The following is a 20,736-nucleotide window of genomic DNA, read 5'->3' on the forward strand; positions in this document are numbered from 1 at the left end:
TGAGACCTGGGCTTATTGAGAACTTTCTTAATGGAAAGTGAAATTACCTTGTTCTACTTCCATCCCACCCCAAAACTGTACTATCAAAGAACATTTGTTAAACAAAATATGAAATAACACTCACAGTGTATACTAGGTGCCCATCAGGACCCCATACTTGCTATGAACCTCCTCTGTCCTTTACTGTCTGTATCTGCTGTCTGATACTTCCTGTTCTCTGCCATCACTGTCCACATTCTTTCAATTATGCTGTATTTTTCATCTTATGCTTAAGGCTGTCCTGAAGTACATGTGAAACACTGTATGTACATGACATTGTTGACTTCTGGGTGTCAGCTTCATCAGATTCTAGCTCCTGGAGACAAAGGATGACAGGAAAATCTCACCTTTAGCTTTTTAATACCATCATAAAACCCTGGTAATTTTAGAGAAAGAACTATAAGTTGTGACATAACTGCAAGGCATAGAAAGAGACAAAGTCAAAATATAACCACAGCAAAATACATTGCTCTAATTGTTATTTTATACTCTTTAGTTCACAAGCCAATCTCACTAGGGACAGATTCACTCTTTCCAGGCAGTAACAAAAATATGTAACTAGTCTTTGGTGGATTGTGTAATTCACGGAGACGGGCTCTTTGTGTAAGGAGGGAGTGCTGGTCGGAGCTCAAACCCACTCTAATGGTACCCGAGAACTTACCCACCTCCCCTTTTTCAGGCTGAAGACAATAGCACAAAGAAGTACATTTAAGCTACACCAACTTGTTTGTCTCAACATAAAGGTGTCTTTTATTGCAAACAAATCAAGTAAGTCAGAGCATACAATTCAAATGTGCAAAGTGCTTTGGAATTTTCTGAGTCTCACTGGCACAGGCCCTGTGACAACAACAATTCAGGTTGATACACCTGAATTGCATAAAGCAGAAATCAAAACTGCTACGTCCTCATGTGTATACATCTGAAGTGTATGCAGCAGGTATTTCCACTTATGAGCCATTATATTATTACCACATTTGCAAGTACTGCTTCAGATTCAACAAGAGGTGTCACTAGATATTTCCAAGTGACACAACCGTTCATTTTATTGCTTTAAAGTGAACATAAAACAGTAAAACAATATAAATAAATCCACACAGATAAATAGTCCATTTAAAAACAAATAAACAAAAAACCATTACTTCTAGTTCATAGTAAAAACCACTCTATTTTCCTCGTGAGCAGGTTTTATATTTTTTATATTTACAAAAGACAGTAGATGTGTACTAGCCTAGACAGAATTAAAAAAATAATTTTCATCTTCACTATTCAGATAATTAAAAGAAGTCCCAGAATAAATAGAAAAAAAAAAAGAAAAAAAAAAGTAAGTTATATTTCATATTTTTTTTTTTCATTAGCCTTACTTAAGGCTAAGATTTAGGATTTAGAAGTCAAATCCTACAATCAGATATGTGTGTGTTATTTAACATGAATAAGGAAGAGAATTTGACCCCTTGATCTTTGAAAATAACATCAAATTTGCAATTATGGTTTAAGATGTCTGTTAATTTGTGCTTGGACTGATGGGTTGCAAAGCTTTTACATCTCTTTTGACTTCATGTGGGAACACAGCCCCAAATATATCTTCATGGTAACGTTTTTGGCTCTGCAAAAATAAAAACAAAAACAAAACACCAAGAGATGAATTAAATCCTGCTAGCACCTCTTTATGTAACAGTTGAGTAACTAAAAGGTTTTTTGCATTATGACCAATTCTGTGATGGCGGACTTTTGCTGTCAATAAAAAGAAGTTATCCAAATCTCAGCCACACATGCTTCAGGACAAGTTCTGCTAACAAAATGGTCCTAAAAAGCCAGCATACTCAGGCACTGTGTTTTCAGCAACTGCCTCATCAACTTCTTAAACTCACATTCCTCCTTTGATACAATAAAGTCTCAAGCTTTTGATGTTCCAGATACATGTCTCATGTATCTCCAGATACAAAGCTCATGTCCAGGGTCCAAAGACAGACACTGGGCAAAATGGTGGGCATAAGAGAGAGGAACGTGACATGTCACCCATACAACCTAACCAAAGAGAAGCTATGCATTTTAAATAATGGTGGTTAGACTAAGCTGATTACTTAAGCTATTTTCTTTAGCATGTTGTTGAAAAGAAGCTCATTGCAGCCTGTAAGATCTCAAGTGTAACTCTGAAGTCTTCTCTAACCCACACGAGAGCACTGTCTGAATGGAAAGAATCCCTTGCACACCACAACATACCTTTAGCTCGAAGAAATACTCTTCTGCCTGCTGCTCTGTGAGGTTCAATTTTTTTACAAGTATCCCTTTCAAAGTCTGAGCAACATCCCTGGCCATGCGTACATCTCCACAGACATACAGATGTCCATCCTCTTTATGCAAGAGATTGCACACTTTGGCTTCCAACTTGTTTTGAAGAATGTCTTGAACATAGACCTTAGAAAAAGAAAAAAGGATCATCAGACAAGGTCTTTTTGATGCTACTTTGGCTATTGGCTTTTCTAAATTCAGTTTGGGCTTACACAGCAGAGTAAGGTTAAAAATGCCCTAACTATTCCATGTACTGTACCACAGCAAAGGAGAAGAAAAATGTCTTTGTGCTGTCTTTACAAGCTCCAGATTTGAAGGCTGGACTTGCCTTTTGATTAAACTAGAGCAGATTAAGACTCTTTTCCTTAGAACTAATTATCACTGCCAAAGATTCCTAACTTGCCAGGGTAGGAGAATTATTGTCTCCTCCAATCAAAATTTCTTATAAACAACAGTAATTTCCAGGGTCACTGTGTCATTGAAATGGTGACAAATGACCGGAGTCAACTCATTTCTAACTCATGGGTTAATCATAACCTGCAAAATGTAAGGTTTCCAAAAATGTTCCAACATCTAGTTTCAAAGGCTGTTTGCACTCAGAGGTTTAATTATATGTCTATTGCACCTATTGATATGGCAGTGAAGGTTTTAAAAATACATCTTGCTCCTACAGAAGTGAATAGTGAGATTGTTTTGAAGGAATGGGGCCTTTGTCACTCGATCACAATACGGTGAAGCAAAATGCTAACAGTTTTGTTGTTGCTTGTTTTAAAAAAGAAAATTGCTAATAAAGCCCAAATCTCAACTTGAGGGACCATTCCCAAAGGAGCCAACCCTTAAAGAACAAAGGAACCAGCCTTACTTTAGCTTGGCCAGGTTGCCTGGAGTAAGCTGTAAAAACTTCTTTCAGAACTCCTTTCCTCTTCATTTCTTCTATTTCTTCTCTGTAGATATGATCCATGTCTGGCTGCCGGCAGCCAAACAATAATGTCATGTCACCACCTTTGATCCCTGAAACCAACATCGGAAAGGTTTTTTTGTCTTTCCTAGTAAGACCTATTATTTCCTATTACCGTCCCCATAGAGGGTCCTGCTGTCACAGCAACTAGTGAGGCAATGCAACTGTTATTTCTGATTAGCCTTTCTCACTAAACATCTGAGAAGGGGTGTGTGTGTGTGTGTGCACACCTGACAGATTATGATTTTAGGGTCTGCAGTAGGATTGAATCTACCTGAATCTTTGAAGAACTATGTGGAATTACCTATTGAAGCACATTCCCCAGCCAGGCTAACACAGACAGGCCTAAGCTTTCTTCTTTGCATTGCAGCCCCTTTGTGAGAGCAGGGCAGTCACTGCACATACAGTATTTACTAGGACACACATAAGCTGTTCCCTCTGAGTGACCAAAAAGCTCAAGACCACCAGAATGGTCTCAAGTGGGATAGAATTATTAGCTGTTTTCCAGTGCAGTGTTTAATCAGTCTAAATCTCTACATGGTTTACTTGGCTAACGTGCAGAGATTTTGTTTGGAGGACTAGGGATGTCCCCTGTGGCTGCATGAGTTCTGACCTCCCCCATGTGGCAATCCCTGTAAGTACCTTTCTTTTCCAAGTCATAGAGACGTTGCTGCCAGAAACTTCTGAATGGAGCAATTCCTGTTCCTGGGCCGATCAAAATGCAGGGCTTGGTTGGCTCCTTTGGGAGCTGGAATCCATTACCACTAACATGCAAAAACATGTTAAATAAGTAAAGTAAAACTCAGAATAGAACTATTGCTACAAAGCTGACAGACTGATACCTAGTGATCATCTCTGGTGTCCTGAATCTTCTCTTCTTATGCTTAAATATATGAGGATAAACTTATCTTGAAACAGTGAAGAATCAGACTATTTTTTCAGATATATGATAAATATTAACACTGATAAGTACCCAGTGATGTAAGAGAATAAATATCAATGATTTTGTGGAAACACCAGTTGTCTAAGCCCTTACCCAAAGCCACAAGGTAGAAAAAAGTACATGATCATCTCCTTCTGTTGTCCCCTCCTCATCTCTAACCTGTCTAGTTGGAATAGTGTCACATTTTCAGAATTTTCTAATGATTTATGATTTTACTCAACATAAGACACGGTAAAGGGCCTCATCTCTGGAAGACAGAGGTTCTCGCTCCTCACAAACTCATATATTGCAACGTGTAATCAGCAGTTACTTGACAATCATGTGCAAACATTGAAAAGAAAATACCAAAGAAGCTTAAATAAAAATTGGTGGTTTTTTGTTTGTTCTGGCATACACTCACCTGCGCACAAAACATGGCACTACTTCATTGAGACTTATTTTATTCAGCCATGTGCTGCAAACTCCATGATGCAAAGGCCCTTGTCCATCTAATCAGAGGAAAGGAAAATCAATAAGTAAGTATTCAAAAGCTGTTTTTCAAAAAGCACAGTTTATGCTTAAAATGATTTATACTTAAAATTATCTAGTAATTGTGTATAAAACAAGGATACACTGATGATACAGTACTTTAACATACCCTGATACGGTACGAACATCTGTACTGCTATGTAGTTTTCTGCATGTATCACAATATAAACGTTCTGTTACAGACATGCTTCATGCCATATAGCATACACATTTTTTTCTGAACAACAATACAGACTAAGTATCACTTAATTAAGAGAGAAATTAAAACAAGAATTTGTTACCTCTTGTCCTGTAATTGACTACTGCAACTGTCAGATGAATCTCTCTGGGTGTCATGTCACAGGAAGAACTGACAGAATAGTACCTGGGTTTCAGAAATGGCAGCTGAGTCAACAAGAAAGCTGTTGAGACTTCAGCAGAAGGAAACTCTTCCAGGACCTCCAGGATGTTTGGGCTGTTGTAAAACTTCCATTTATTGTATTCTTCTGTGTTCTAAAAGCCAAAGGCCACCATTACAATGTTACCAGGTCATTTTGAGTTCAGGAGAGATGTTTGAAATGTAACTTTTAAAGTAAGATTCCTGCTTTACATTCATTTAAATAAGCAGTAAACAGCAAATCAACAGAGAATTCTCAAAACTCTGCCTAGACTGGGGTTTCCTAAAAAGTTGTTTAATTTTTGTAAACAGAAATACCCACTATAATTTTTCTAACATATAAGCTCTCAGAGAGAGGATGTATAAACTCAAGCAGAATCTGTTTCTCAGTCCTCTGCTACAGGATATACACCAAAATGTGTAGGCTCAAGTCCTGATACTTACTGAGTTCTTGCTGAACCCACTAGGAGAAGCAAGCACCTACCACAACTGTGAGTCTTTGGTTACTTAAAGTGACATCCCTCTTACTTTCATGGTTCCAAATTCTGTGACAAAAGTATCTAACAGTTCCCCTACAACCTTTCCACCTGCAAACTGATTTTTTTTTAACTGAAAGATTTTTTATAATGGTGTATCATCAGAAACCACCATGGGGGTGCCAAGCGAAACAGGCAGGCAAAATGACCCACCCACAACCACACAGGAAATCTCTCTCAATTCCCACGCCCGAGTCAAGCCACAAGACCATCGTTTCTCTCACTGCGGTTGGTTTTATAAGCACACAGAACATGTAACAAAGGGATGACAATCAAGTACCACTACTACAAAAATGTATAGTTTCCGCTATATAGTAAAAGGGCACGGAATGGCCCAGTATACGGTACTTTTAGCATAACTGCAGCCCAAACTTACATGACATAGAACTTCCAGTCTCTGTTTGTCTCCTTCTGCTGTTACCAGCTGGGAAATCTTTTTTAGCAGTTGTTGGGAGGGTGGAGTAGTGATATCAAGCAAATATGTCAAAGCTTGGGAGAGTGTGCAGGCTGGAATCTTTTTGTCACTTGTCCAGTAGCCACCTGGAAACAAGGGAAATAAAAGATCACTTGGCAATTCCCAAGGTATTTGACAGCTGTAGAGCTTTGCAAAACAGTGTCCTTTAAAGTATGACTTCAGATTAGGTTGCACACAGGTCTCGACCACAGGACCTTACTGAAAATAGGTTAATGTGAGGTTTCAAGCTTTTTGTAATTGGCGAATCTAATGTATAAAACCATATGATAATAAAACACCACATTTAAACAAAAGAAAAATGGAAATCATCTGTATGTGTGTCAGAATCCCATGATTTCATAGACTGAGGCTATTAAGATGGAAAAAATGGTCATGAGATATAAATCTATTTTAGAACACTGATATGTAACAACAATAAGCAAACTCTGTTGACTAATTTAAATGCAGTCGATAGCCAATTTAGGAACTGAATTACAGTGTCAGCCTAAGATAACTCTGCCAACATTGACAACATTACCATGGACTGCATGAGAATGTAAAAGCAGAATGTAGAATCAGAAGTATACCTAAAACCATCAACAAAAACCTATTGAAACTTAAGAAGAGGATAACAGAATCAAATTCAGCCTATAAAAATTCTTAGAAATTTTAGAAAAAACTGTCAAATATTTTCTGTTACTTTATCTGAAGGGAACTAACATACCTTCAGTGCAGGTTTCAAGTCTGACAGTCTGATCAGCTGGAGGGGCATCCTTAACATGTGAAATGAGGCCATGGACCAGTTCTGGCTGGTTGCCTGGGAAAATCCCAATATGTTCTCCGGGCAGGTAGCGCACTTCCTGATTAGTCTCACAGGAAAGCTTAACTAGAATGGTAACACGACTAGATATAGAAAAAAGAGATCAGATAGATCTTGGTTACGTCGACAGGATTTCCCTTGAATTATACAGAAAAGGAATAAATCAGAACTGACAATTGCCAAGGGCTTACTTGTGTTCATTATCAAATTATCAGACCAGCTTAGTAATTCATGGAGACTTAAATAACAGCTTAGAGATGTGAAGTGATTCTACCAGAACAAATAAGATGCTGAAGTGCTGCCTGATCTGTCCAGTATAGAACAAGTCTGCCTGTAATCAGCCAATGGAAGGAAGCATAGCTTACTGAAAACTGAGTACAGCTCACATCTTAAACCATCTCAGAGTACATCCTATAAGACGACTTTATTTAGAACAGGGATAAAAGAGACTTACTGGAGGATGTTGAAGAGCCACTCATGGACACTATTTTTAAGACAGATGTTGGCACTATTATATTGTCTTGTTTCAGCTTGCTTTGTAGTACAACTGAAAGCAGCAGCTTCTTGCACTGTAACTTTTCCTTTTTTTTTTTTTTTTTTTTCCCCTTTGCTAACGGTCAAGTTTTTCCTAAATGAAGTAAGTATTTGCCCAACATGTAGCATACCAAGCAAGGGAGAAGGACCACACATCTGAACTTCCCCATGTAGTAGGCATCAAAGAGGTATTTTCACCAAGTTATATTGATCCCTGCGCTCCCAGAGAGTCCACTGGGAAGTCAGTTACTAACTAATTAGAAGCTAAGTCCCTAGGTATTGTTGTGCTCTGGTGATAATGATTTACTTCTACTAAGGATGGTACAAAATTCAAATACATTTCTTAGTAACTACAGGGAGGAGATGCTTATTTCTAGGCATTTCTGTTGTTAAAGATTTTAGTAAAATGTATTAAAATATCAAAAAGAATGAGGTATCATACCTGGATTTTAAACTCTGAAGATTCTGTCTGAATTTCAGCTTCATGGGAATTACATCCTTTCCATGAATGTTTGTAAGTGCTGTTGAGAAAAGAAGATATGACTCAAGAAAATTTTTGTGACTAGGTTTGTTTAATATTTCTGTGTATTCAAAAAATACACAGAAAAGAACTGAATAGTGCTTGTCCTAGAATGCAAGATACTTCTAGTCAGTCATGTGTCCTCTGTGTATGCCTTCCATGACTAAAGTAGTTCATCTCAGCTCTTGTTCTTCTGGGATTGTCAAAATGTATGCTAGCTCTGGTGTTCTAATGTGTTTACGCTGGAAGACATAATGATTTATTCAGTGTAAATCAATGTCTTTTTCTCTCTGACCACTGTATTTCATTATACAAATTCTATCATCTAGCACTGTAGCAGGACCATTATAAATCTCAGACAGCCTTTACAATTCAGACCTATCTGAAGCAAAATTGACAGAGGAAGTGGAAGGTCGCAGGTAATACCTTTAGCCAAGTCCATGGTTTGAGACTCATGCAGTATCCTGTATTTCTTAGGATTCCAGATTTCATCTGAAGTATACATCTTAGGCAACTGAATACTGTTTTTCCCACGGATGTTAAAAATGTCACAGGCAGTCTAGAAAAAAAGAATAAAATATCACAATTAATGGTAAATAAATATTCTTACTGTTGTCAGTTTGCTGGTGTTATCTTTATTTCAATAATAACAATGACACCAGGATGAGGAGTTAGTGTTAATTATGTTTTTATTTAATCCTAGTGGGGAGGCTCCAGTTTCACTCACTGTTGTTATTTATTCAGTCTGTTGAGCTCAGTGATGTTATAGAAGTTCAACAAGATTCCACTTCTACACCAATACAGATAAAAAAATGATCTACTGAGCAAAATTGTGAGGTCTACTCATACTGGACATCCCACTACCCCAAAGGCTTTATGGAACTTTATGTGAATATTAAAAAATAACAGAAAATGGGCCCAGTTTCCTCTTCAACTTAAGCATGCAGCAGAAGAGAGGGGAGTTCAAAATTCAGATATAAATGCATGTTTGTTTTCCTTCATTATTCCCCATTTTTCTGGGATGCTAGTGAAGACTGGAATAAAGGAAATGAATGATTGAATGAACTAATCCATAAACTAGCTTTTATATAGTCACCTTGAATGCACTGACTGCCCATGTGCGAAAGGCTTCTTCTTGCCCATTGAGTTCATCTCCTTCACCTATTGGAATGAGCTGTGAAGCCCCTAGTTGGGCCAGTTTTTGGTCAATGGCATGAGCAAAGGCACAGAATTCAGGATACATGGTAGATCCCAAACCAAACACGGCATATCTGCAGAATGAGATACAAATAAGATCACTGTTTTACGCTGAATGAAATGCAAAAGGACTCCATTGTATGCGAACCAAATAACAAAATATTTTACCTAATTTTCTTTTTCAGCAATTTCAGGGTGAGCAAGGAGTTCTTCAATGTCTGTATAAAAATTCATAAAATATTTAAGGTTAGAAAAACACTCTTTGATTGATTTAAAAACAGAAGTGAGTCCCTGATCCATTTCTTACTCATGTACATTGGAAAAATGAAATGTTATCTTTGAAACACAAAATATCCTGAGTTGGAAAGGACACACAAGGATCACCAAGTCCAACTCCTGACTCCAAATGGGGCTACTTAACAAGTAAACCACACATCTAAGATTGTTGCCTAAATGATTCTTGAACTCTGGGATGCTTGACGCCATGATCACTTCCCTGGGGAGCCTGTTCCAGTGCCTGACCACTCTCTCAGAGAAAAACTTTTTCTCAATATTCAGTCTGAACTTCCCCTGATGCAGCTTCATACTGTTCCCTTAGATCCTATCACTTGTGACCAGGGAGAATAGACGAGCATCTCAGTGCTAATCTCAGTAGTCTTTGAGTTGAGCCTCATAGATGCTTCTTAGGCAAGTATTACCTTTCCATTATTTGGAGAATCTCCATTTCCAAAAGTGCTAGTAACCACTAAAAGAAGCGTTTCTTTTTCCAGGTCACTGATGTTGTATTCATCCATGCACAGAATCTGGAAGGTATAAAGCTCATGAGAAATTGCTAGCAGACATAAGAACTAGCGTTAGATATCTCTGATTGTCATGTGTGACCAAATTTACAAGCATTATTCCATATGAATAAAAAATCAAAATCTAGTCCAACTTACTTTTAGTGGCCATTCTATAAACAGGAGGATTAGAGAATGAAGAATCTTGCAAAAGCTAATAAAACTAAGCAAACTTCATCCTCCATTTGGTGTGAGTGCTCTATACTTTCTTACCTTAGTGTTGAAAGCACAGCTGAACAAGCTGCACAGATTGTTGGCTAGTGTTTCAGATTTCCCAGTCTCTGTTGCATAGATCACAGTGACCTTGGACCTTGTTGCCATTGCTTTTTGCATGAGTGAAGATGCAAAGAGTACAGCCCTGAGGGGAAAAAAAAAACAAAAACATATCATGTTGGATATACCTATATAGTACTTCAGATTGATTCCCAAACAATTTCCTAGATAAGGCTCATATTGAGCATGGCTTTTGCTTGGAAGCTTGTTTAGGAGAAATACACTACAGATAGCCCTGAATAAGAACCTTAGATATGAGTATTACCTAAATGTGGAGATGTAAGTCTGTGATTCAAACAATTCAGGTGGTCCCTACTGTAACAATTATCCAAAAAATGTATAACAGAATCATCAGGAAAAAAAGAATAGTTGAATAAAATCATGAAGATGAACAACTTACTTTGCCAAGACACTCAATTTTATTTCTCTTTTCATTGGCCTCTGAGACTCATCATGCCAGATGTGTGTTTTCCATGCATCCACCTAGGAAAGGAAATTAATTTACAGGTAAAATGCAAAACAATAAATATACAGTTTCTGTATCTTTGAAAGAGACAGACTTATCAGAATCTGTATATATGATTCACTGTCTGTTCAAATACTGGATCAGTCTCTAGCAGTAAATTGCATTTTACTTGCAACTTAGGAATCCAACAAAACTAACCCTACCTTCCACAGTATAATAGAAATTTCCTGCTATTTTATGAATCTTTCTAGTGAACTTTCATTTGCATATACCATGACTAAGAGTGGTATGAGGAACAGGAGCTTTTTATTCAGACTTTTCCATGTTTCATATTAGCATCTGAACTGCTGAAGTTATCTAATAGAATTTTTATTTTTATTTTTTGACAATGCATACCTGGTAGTAAAAGAAGGGAGTGAGGACATAGTTCAACATCTCCTGGTGGAACACGGGAGTTATGCTCCCTGACATAGGAGGTACAATCCACACCCAGTCAGCTGGGCAGCCTCCTCTCACACGGTACTCATTCTGCATATATTTCATGAAGGATTCAGCAGCTGAGTGGTGATCCATGATAGTAACGTTTTGTTTCTAGAATAATTGCAAAAAGACAGATATATTAAAAATCTAATCCTGATTTTGTTCTTAACATAGTTAAGGTACTCTTTTTGCTTTGGTTAGTATTTCGAGGACTTTATGCAATGCTGGGAAATAGTTAGTATTGGCAACTATTACATAAAGATCTAGGTGGACCTTGGACAAAGGACTCTTACTAAGTCCTATTTATTTATTTATTTGTTTGTTTGTTTTTTTTTACATCAGCTTTTTACCACTCCAGCATTAGGAGAATGAAAAACCTTCAATTCAGTTTTCCTGTCTTTCATATTATCATGATATTTTAAATAAACCGTAAATGCAAATGAAATAAATTAATCCAGTGGCTTTACATAGATGTTGACACTTAGACATCTGTGCTAAAAGGGTGAACAATCTTGCCCTTAACTTCCTTTTCTTTTTCTCTCCATTGAATCTCCATTTCTCTCCAATCTCAGCCTCCACCTGAGATTTTTTTTTGGCAACAACAGGAAATACGGTTTCCGGCGCTTTTCCAGGTGTAGATGAAGAATGACTCAATTGGAATTACACTGATAACCTCCTGTACACTGAGTGTACCCTGGCAATATATTTGCATAAACCTGTTGTAAGTGAAATGAAAAAGAGATGCACATTATTCTATGTCTCTCCAGATAACAGACTCGTTGACTTACTTGGAAGCTATAAAGCACAGCCACGTTTATCTCTACAACAGCTCGGTCTTTCCATAGTGATGAAAGTTTGTTTGTTTCCAGTCCCATTCTTCTTCCTACCTCCTACAAGTGAAAAAGAGAGAGAAAAGGGAAAAAAAAAAACTTTTTATGCTAGACTTAGATCTCATAATTTCTCCACCTCATCATATTAATATGCAGAAAAGAATATTACAGGAGGGGGACAAGTCAATCCTATGCCAGGAAAAGTGATGGTAGTGCACACTTGATACTAGAGGTAAGCTTTTATTATGAAGTTATGGTTCTTGAAGCTATTCCAGTTTGGGGAAGTGGAGGGAGGGCTCTCTGGGACTAAATGGTTAGAAAGTGGCAGCATCTGGTTGTAAGTAATCATCATTAATTTGTAGTGGCAAGATGCCCAAGACCTGCAGCTAACAACTAGGATCCCACTGCCTTATCAACAGCAGACTGGAACTAACAAATACATCTCTGAGAAATGTACAGTTAAAGACCAAAAGTCCTGAATCAGCAGTATTCGAGTTAAAAATGGGGAAGAAAATTGCTTTAGGACAGCAATTTCTGTATTTTTTTTACAGGTGTGGTTTCTCCTTTCTGGATAGGTATTTGGAACAGATACAGCAGAACACCGCAAAAGCAATCATGCAATCTGGCAGTCATAATCCTGACAGCAATTAAAGATGTCCTTAACAGCCACGAGACTACGTCAAATTAGCACTGATGTGTTAGTGGGAAGTCAATACAACACTCATCCCAGTAAAGGCTGATAGTGTCTCTTTTTTCAGAAACATTTCACCCCCTGAGTCTATCTTCCTCTCAGATCTCCACAATCCTTCTACTTCAGAAGATTACCTTCAGGATATTGTACCGCTGCACATCACAGAAGTCTCGCACTCCTATCTCTGTCCCCATGTACCAGCCATTGAAAGGACACGCAGTAAATTCCAGGCCTCCCACCTCAAGGAGCATGTTGGCAACAGCAGGCAGTGCGTACCACTTCAGATCTAACTCCTTAAACCATTCATACCTGTTAAACAAGAATTTTGATTTATTACTTTATGTATCTTTTCCTTCTTTAGGCAGCAACCAGGTAAGTCCAAGAAGTGGAAGAGTACTCTCTGTAGGGAGAATGACCCATCTGCAAAAGGTGGTAGCAAAGTTTTCATTTTCAATGTGGTAACTGGGAATTGCCTGCTAAAGAGATTGCAAAACAGTTTAACAGAGTTCTGCTACCTGCAGGCCACTCCCAGTGCAAAGATGAAGAAAGAAACAAAGAGAAAAAGGCAATAGATATTATGTTATGAGTGAAGCTATGTTTCACATGTGTATTACACCGGCATAAGAAGCTATGTTTTTTTAATTTGGGATATGAGTGAAACAGAGATTAGAAAAAAAAAAGATTTCCAACAGAAATGCTATTGGCTTCCTTAATTTAAATCTAATTTCATTGTTTTAACAGGCATTTTATCTTTTAGGACAATTTACCATAATTTCATCCTAACAAAGAACTCATAAAATGACTGCCACAGGCAAAGGCTAATAACTTGCCAAGGTGAGGCAGAGGCAAAAATGCAATTATCTAAATCTGGTGTGCTTACTTTGGATGCTCCATTGGCACTTCAAGGATAATTTCTGGCGGGAATTCAAATATTTCTGGATCTTGGCCGTTTGCTTGGAGAATGAGTGGAACTACATCAAAGCGGCCATATTTCGGCTTCCACCCAAGCTCAATGCACAACTGTAAGTAAAGAAAGTGGGTTTCATTTTCTGAAGTCCCTCCATCCCCGGATTTGAAGAAAAAAAGTATGTTAACCCTCTGAGGTAAATTCTCAGTGGTAAAGGTCTTTTCCATTCAAACAGCACCAAGACATGTTGTTCAAGTACAGATTGTGTACCTCACTTAAGGGGAGCTTTAGCTCTCCTTGTTCTGAGATAGAGGGGAGTATTTTGTTGGAAAGTTAGAAATTATTGCTTCAGCCTGCACCTAGAATATGTGGGGCTGGATACCCCATTTGCTTCTTCCACCCACACTTCCCTCCCACTCTGCATAAACATGCAAGAAAAATAAATGAAATACAGATAGGTTAGGGGACATGGAAATTAGTTACAATTCTGCATTTGGAACTATACCTTTGTGAACTCCACACTTGCAGGGTCTCCTAGGACAGACCCATCTGGCATTTGATATCCAGCATATCGGATGAGCTGGCTGTTCCAAACACGGAAATCATGCTTCCCATCAGTCCTCTGTGGGAAGATAGTGATGGCTGACCTGCCAAGAGAGATGATCAAATCCCATTACATAACAGCAGCACATCAAACACATTCTAATTATTAAGACATAAATTGTTGCCAGCTGAAATTATTTTATATTTCTAAAATAAACATCAGTAGAAATAAAATCATCCATTCTTTTCCACCCACCTCCCCAAATCTTCAAATAATCTTTTTTTCCCCAGGATGAAAGTTTTTGCAATTTCAACCATAAAAGCTTTAACTTTCAAAGTAGTTGATGGTACATATGAGAGGACCATGTGAATACCAGAAGACTTAAGAGCAGAGACAAGTTGTCAAAATATTTATATAGATTATTTCAGGCCTATTGTGAAGTTTTGAATGCAGACCTGGATGTGATATTTGTTGTTTAAAATTCAAATGAAATAGAGGCATACCTTATGTTTCCATTGTTTGTTGCATACTGAACATGACGACAGATATGCTCAAACATTTCCTTGGCTGTTTTACAGTCACGTGCATCGAATACCTATATGTTTCCCAAATAAATGTGAAGAAAGTAAAATGATTTTGAAAGAGTAATGTAAGCTTATTATTTCTCTAACACAGCTACAGAAAGGAAAGATTAAGTAAAACACTTTAAGGATAAAAGGAAAAAAAAAGGAAAAAGGAAAAGATTAAGTAAAACATGAAAAATGAACAATTTCTCAATTTACTTGTAGCTCCACTAGGGAAAGTTTGTTTTTACTCTTCTTATATGTACTATTTTCACACATAATAATCCCTCAAGGTCCAAGACATGCACATGGTTCCATGACTTAATTGGTTCCTAACTAGCATTCCTACACAGGCTTTTATTCAAGTATGGAGTAGAGAAGTACAAAAAAATGTTGATTTTACAATATGTACAGGAGGGAGCAGTCCTTAGCTGAAGCAACTGGCAAATTTTACCAAATGACATTCTGATTTACAGCAGACAGCTATTTGGGCCTTAATTTCTAGACTCATAGGTTACCTGTAGGTTGGACCACTGGATTCTCCCAATACATCTCGGAGCATTCCTCCAGGCCTGTTTGGCAGCAAAGATCAGTTCATCCTGTGTCAGATGGTAGGTTCCTGTTGTTTCTATCTCTTTGGTCACTGCTTCCAGTCGGGCCAGGTGTTCTTCTATTTTTGACCTGTTGAACAGGAAACAGCCATGAAAAGAAACAATAAGAATATCATTACTTAGAAAACTAATTTAAACTGCAGACTCTCCTTATGTTCTGGGTGAAGAAGAGCCCAGGCATTACTGAAGCCAGAAAGCCTTAGAGTACAAGCCATGCTTTTGCAAGAGACTTCCATTTTCACTGATGATTTTATCTGCCTGGATGTAGGTAGAGCCCTTTTCCAGTGACGGGTTGGTTATCTATGTTGATTGGGATATGGCCAGTTTGGATATACACTGAGAAATCTGTCCTTGTTATAAATCTACACTGGCTGAATATGAATCAAGAAGCCAAAAAATACTCTATCATTTATGAAAGCATCCATTACCTCAAAAAGTCAGCAATTTCACTGTGTTTCAAGTGTGAAAAGTCACCATCATCTGCTCCCTATGTCCTCTGCTGCACCACATTTTTGTCCCCAGAGCATAGCTGTTATCTACTGCAATAGTCCAGGGTCTGAGATTTTTACCAAAAAAGACCCTAAAATGATGACTTAAGTACATATGACTGTGACTGAGGTCTAATGAGGAGTATTTTTCTTGGCTTCATAATTTAGGAACTGGCCTTACTGGGTGCAAATGACAGAGCTTACTAGCCTTATGTTACTAATGAAAGTAACATAATAGAAACTTCAGTAACAACACTGTCCTTTCACCACCCAGTATGTACATGGATTGATCAAAAGCTTTTCTGTGCAAATTTTCAGTTTAAATTCAAAATTTCTACATTAGCTTGGTAAAAAGTGTCAAAACACAAGCAAATAAAATTTAGAGAACAGGTTAACTTCAGCCTAACTGCACTCTCAAAGTTCTATTATTTTCACAGGGACATAGGTCTTCTGAGCAAAGTAAGTTGATACCAAAAAGGAAGTGCTGAGCAGTTCCTTTGTCAGGGAAACCAACTCTAAAATTCTTTCGTTTGATAATAGAGAATGAAGTCAAAACATTTGGAAATATTTATCACAGAACAGACAAAAATTGTTTTGTTGGCCTACAGACAGAATGAAAATAGCCTGCACTGTCTGAGAATTTTCACATTTTCAACAAGATGAAAGATCAAGGGCAAGCATATAAGATAGTGTAAATCAATGTGATCAGACAGCCATGGGCAGAACCATAGAGATGCACAAATACAATACTCTGGCACGTGAGCACAGCCTGTGTGCAAGATCAGGATTTTCAGAAAGATTTGTCTGGAAGAAAGCTTTGTAGAAGAGTTCAAAGTGTCTAAAGAAGAAGCCATTATGTGGCTGAGTCCCTTTGAAAATTCAATAATGTTTTATAATGAAATGAGCAAGCACTGAATTATGATTTGAAAGCCTGTCACTTGAAAACTTTGTCACTGCAAATTCTTGGACCTAAACCAGATGTTCCAGCTTTTCCTGTGACAGCTCTCTGCACCATCTCCATATCTGCAAAAACACAAACCTATTCTGAAGCTACAGCATCTCTCTCAGCATGCTCAGTAAGCTTATGTTGACGATATCACAAAGCAAGGTTGAGAAGCAAGACAGTGTTCTTCTACCCTGTGGCCAAAGCCTTGAGATACAAAACATACAATAAAAGAACACAGAGAAAAGATGATTGGAACAGCACAAACTAAAAGCATTATCCACGTTATCTATATGTCTAAAACCAGTATGAGTAGGAGCTAATCTCATTAGCATCCAATGTTAAGAAAACAGAAGGTAACATTCTGGAAGAGTCCAAAGCAAGCTGCTTGCTATGATGTACTATAATGCAACACACTCAGAAGAGATAGGGCTGAGGAATGCGCTGCAAAGTGTCCACGCCTGTATTCCCCAGCACTGAGATTGGCAGACAGAGCGTATGATGTGCAGTAATAGTTCTGTTTGCGTTTTGTAATAATCCATATCCATTTTTGGAATGCATACTATGTAATGGCATAGCTGCCAATAGCTGTGAAGAAATCAAGTAGCCGAGTCTCACAGACAGGTAGGTAGTTAGGTAGAGGATTTTTATACCAAAAATGAGGATAAAGTTGGCTTACTCTTTAAATGAACTGTAGTACTGCTTGACAAAGTCTATTGCCTGAGGTAAAAGCTCTGCCTGAGGAACTGGCCCATCTCTAGTGCCCCTCACCAAGCCCTTTGGGGTCATAAGTGCCCCTTGGCATGCTTTGGTGCGGCAATTGATAACCTGGAAAACAATAAAATGTTAAAAGCAATGTTGCACTATGGATCTTTTCAAAGGTATGAAAAATCACTGCCCACATTTATGCATCTTACCTCCTTTGCTGTCAGGTGTAGTGTGTCAAGAAAGCTGGATCCATTTTCCAAGTTTCTTACTTTTATATGTCTTGGACATCTTGATATTTGGTTTGAAGCTTTGATACCATTTTCTGGGGGTTTCTGGACAAGGGAAAGATAAAAATACATACTGTCTTTGGACCTACTGAATATCTTAATGCTTGATTTTTATTTTTATTTGACCATTGGATGCTAAAAATTAAATACAATGAACTAGGCAGAAATGTGATCTTTTCTAACATAAGTACATTCACTTCATTACAAAACTATTGATCCAATCCACGGTTTGATATGAAATAGCCAAAAAGTTAAGTATTTTTGTACTAATCAAACAATATTTGCCACTGCAAACACCTTTTTAATTTCATTAAGGCCTCTTAACATAACAGTCATAGTCTCAGGAAAACAGTGATTCAAACAAAATTAGAGAAAGGACATGTTTGTTACTAAAGGCTAGGTTTTAGGTGTAAAGGCAAATAAAGGAGTTTGGCACTCCAATCCATGTCCTTGGTATCTCTTTCCTTTAAGGCTTACCAAAGCATCTTTTTATTCAGAAAAGATCTTTCATCCAAAGATCTCACAGCAGTTCTAACCTCTTGTAACCACAGTGACTCCTTGTATGAGTCCTCTGAGAAGTTTCAAGCAGTAAATACAACCTGTGTGAACTGTCAGTATCAGTCAATGAAGCTAAACAGAGCTCTCTCCCACCACTGACCTCTGCTGAAGTTACGATAGGCAGCTTCTCTTTCTGCTTCTTGATTAGATCGTGCAATTTGGCATCATCTTTCACTAAGCTTTAAAAGAGACAAAGACAATTCAGTATAAGGTAACATACTTAGTTTTTATTTGTTAGGTTATCCTGTAGCATCAGTAAATTGATGCTCAGAGTTGTCCCTGAAAGTGGCACTGAGTCAATAAGCCAAACATCCTCAGCAGCATGAGGGATGGAGTGGACTAGAAGTCAATAGTAAAACAACAAACATCCTTTCCACATCTCCATGTGGGAAGGAAAGCAATGGAGAGGGCCCAGAATGGTAAAGGTTGAGTAGCATTGCTGTAAGCTAAGCAGAGGACATCTGTATGATCATGATCGGACCGGAAAATACTCAGAGGAATTAAAGAGGGTGAAAGCTTCAGAGAAACTTTCTGAAAATGTGTGAAAATTTCAGAAAGCTCAAGTCAGAAAGCTCACTAAGCAAATAGTATTATTTTATATTAATTTCCCTTGTTTTCAATATTAACCCTGACTTTCTGCACTCCCATTTTTGAATTTGGATACTGGTAGCCAAATTTCAGAAGGTGTTCATAAACACCCAAGAGACATCCAGCCCATGACCTCCAAACCCCTTAGTTCAGAGAGTTATATGTTACAGGTTTTATCTAGACAAGAGTATGTGATCACCCATTTTCACTTCCAAAATAAGTTGGTTTCACTTAACTTCACGTTTGAACATGAACTGCTTTGAGCAATGGTAGTAAAGGGTAGGGTATAAGCAGAGAAATAAACTATATGCATTAGAGAACTGACATAAGCAGAAGACTGAAAACTGGGAAAAGTAATATGCATGTACAATTTATTTTATTCAGTGCCATGTATGAATTGTATCACAGAAATATTTTATCAACTTAAATACTTTGCTAATTTTTATTGTATGCATATGCCTTTTAAGTCCCAGCATACATGTAACCATTACAGTACACTAAATACATTTAGAAGTTTGAAAGATAAACCATGACGATTTGTTTCCTCAATAATTGTGTAACTTAGACACAATAGCTGAAATGTATCTTACTAAGTCAACACCACCCAGTGACTCCCAGGGACAACCGTTCTTTTGTTAAAATTACTGCAGTGGAAACACACTACTAATTTCTCCAGATCCCCATGTTAGTTAATATCTTTACATTTCAAACAAAAGAGAAACTATGAAACCATCAAAGGACAAAGATCTTACCCATTGATCTTCATATCTTTCTCCACGTTATTATTGATATCCGTCTCTTTGGAGGACCGGTTCTTAACAGCATGAGGTTTGAATGCAAACTGCCATGGGCACAGCATTTTTTATACCTTACTTACAATTTTACTTCACACTGCTGAAATCTTGTTTTGAGTGATGTTGGAAGACTTCTGAGAAGAGGAAAAAAAAACAAGGTCAGTTTTTGACTAAGAAGGTAACTCCCTTTAAAAGGATGCAGAAACTCAGCAGACTAACAGATTTGGTCTAATTAACTTCCTGTATTTAAAAATAAGAATTACTTGACTCAGAGTAATGACACACTGACAAGGAGAAATGTTAATTTTAGTAATGCCACAACCATGCTTTATTCTAAACTAGAGGGAAGGGGATTTCAAATGTCTCCCAGATGCATAAATAGCCAATAACTGTATCTCTGAAAAACACATGTAGGCTCAACTTCTCCAAAAGACACTTTGAAACTTGTATTTTTTAAGTTCTTTGTTTTTCAATAGTTTGTTAAATGTTTTTTGTTTGTTTGTTTGTTTTGTTTTTTAATTCTCATCATTACATTTTTGCAAGGAAAATGTATGTAGAATTTTGCTGGTTTATTCACACAATAATGATTCTCATCAGAAAAAAAAATATGATTTGTTATTGAACCAGAGCATTTGCAATATATTCAGCTGCCTGAGCCAAATGGAATTGTGAGATCCCAAATTCTGTATTTTGTAATATATATATGTACATAGCATATATTTGAATATAGATTTTATATAATTCTTATATAAAAGTTAGATTTTATTGTTATTCATTTTAACATAGATTTTCTGCTAATTTCTGATAAAGGATATTCTTGTGCCAGGAAGAAGACAGAAAACTTGTGTGACAAGGAGAAAGAGAGCAAACTAGAAAATGGCTAGGTAAAGCAGAATTAGCCCCAAAGTTTGTATGTGTATCATAACAGTCATAAAGTGGTCTACAAGGATGCTGTCTGCTGTAAAATCACAC

General features: G+C 37.4%; 1 protein-coding gene across 1 annotated transcript; it reads right to left on the minus strand.

Moving 5' to 3' along the window:
- Positions 1-1,360: 1,360 nt before the first annotated feature.
- Positions 1,361-19,829, minus strand: NOS2 (nitric oxide synthase 2; the record flags this gene model as incomplete). The annotated part of the gene is made up of 26 exons (XM_082776024.1): positions 1,361-1,642; positions 2,260-2,454; positions 3,191-3,339; positions 3,929-4,050; positions 4,630-4,717; positions 5,039-5,249; positions 6,046-6,209; positions 6,848-7,026; positions 7,920-7,998; positions 8,424-8,556; positions 9,094-9,268; positions 9,363-9,412; positions 9,893-9,997; positions 10,247-10,391; positions 10,707-10,789; positions 11,169-11,363; positions 12,041-12,142; positions 12,908-13,082; positions 13,654-13,793; positions 14,186-14,327; positions 14,728-14,819; positions 15,306-15,468; positions 17,509-17,657; positions 17,747-17,869; positions 18,483-18,561; positions 19,723-19,829. The coding sequence occupies 26 exons, from the start codon at positions 19,827-19,829 to the stop codon at positions 1,541-1,543; spliced, it is 3,447 nt and encodes a 1,148-aa protein (XP_082632150.1). The 3' UTR covers positions 1,361-1,540.
- Between the last annotated feature and the right edge of the window lie 907 nt (positions 19,830-20,736).

Source organism: Aythya marila (assembly GCF_965140915.1).
Source record: "Aythya marila genome assembly, chromosome: 20".
In the NCBI taxonomy this organism is placed as follows: Eukaryota; Metazoa; Chordata; class Aves; order Anseriformes; family Anatidae; genus Aythya; species Aythya marila.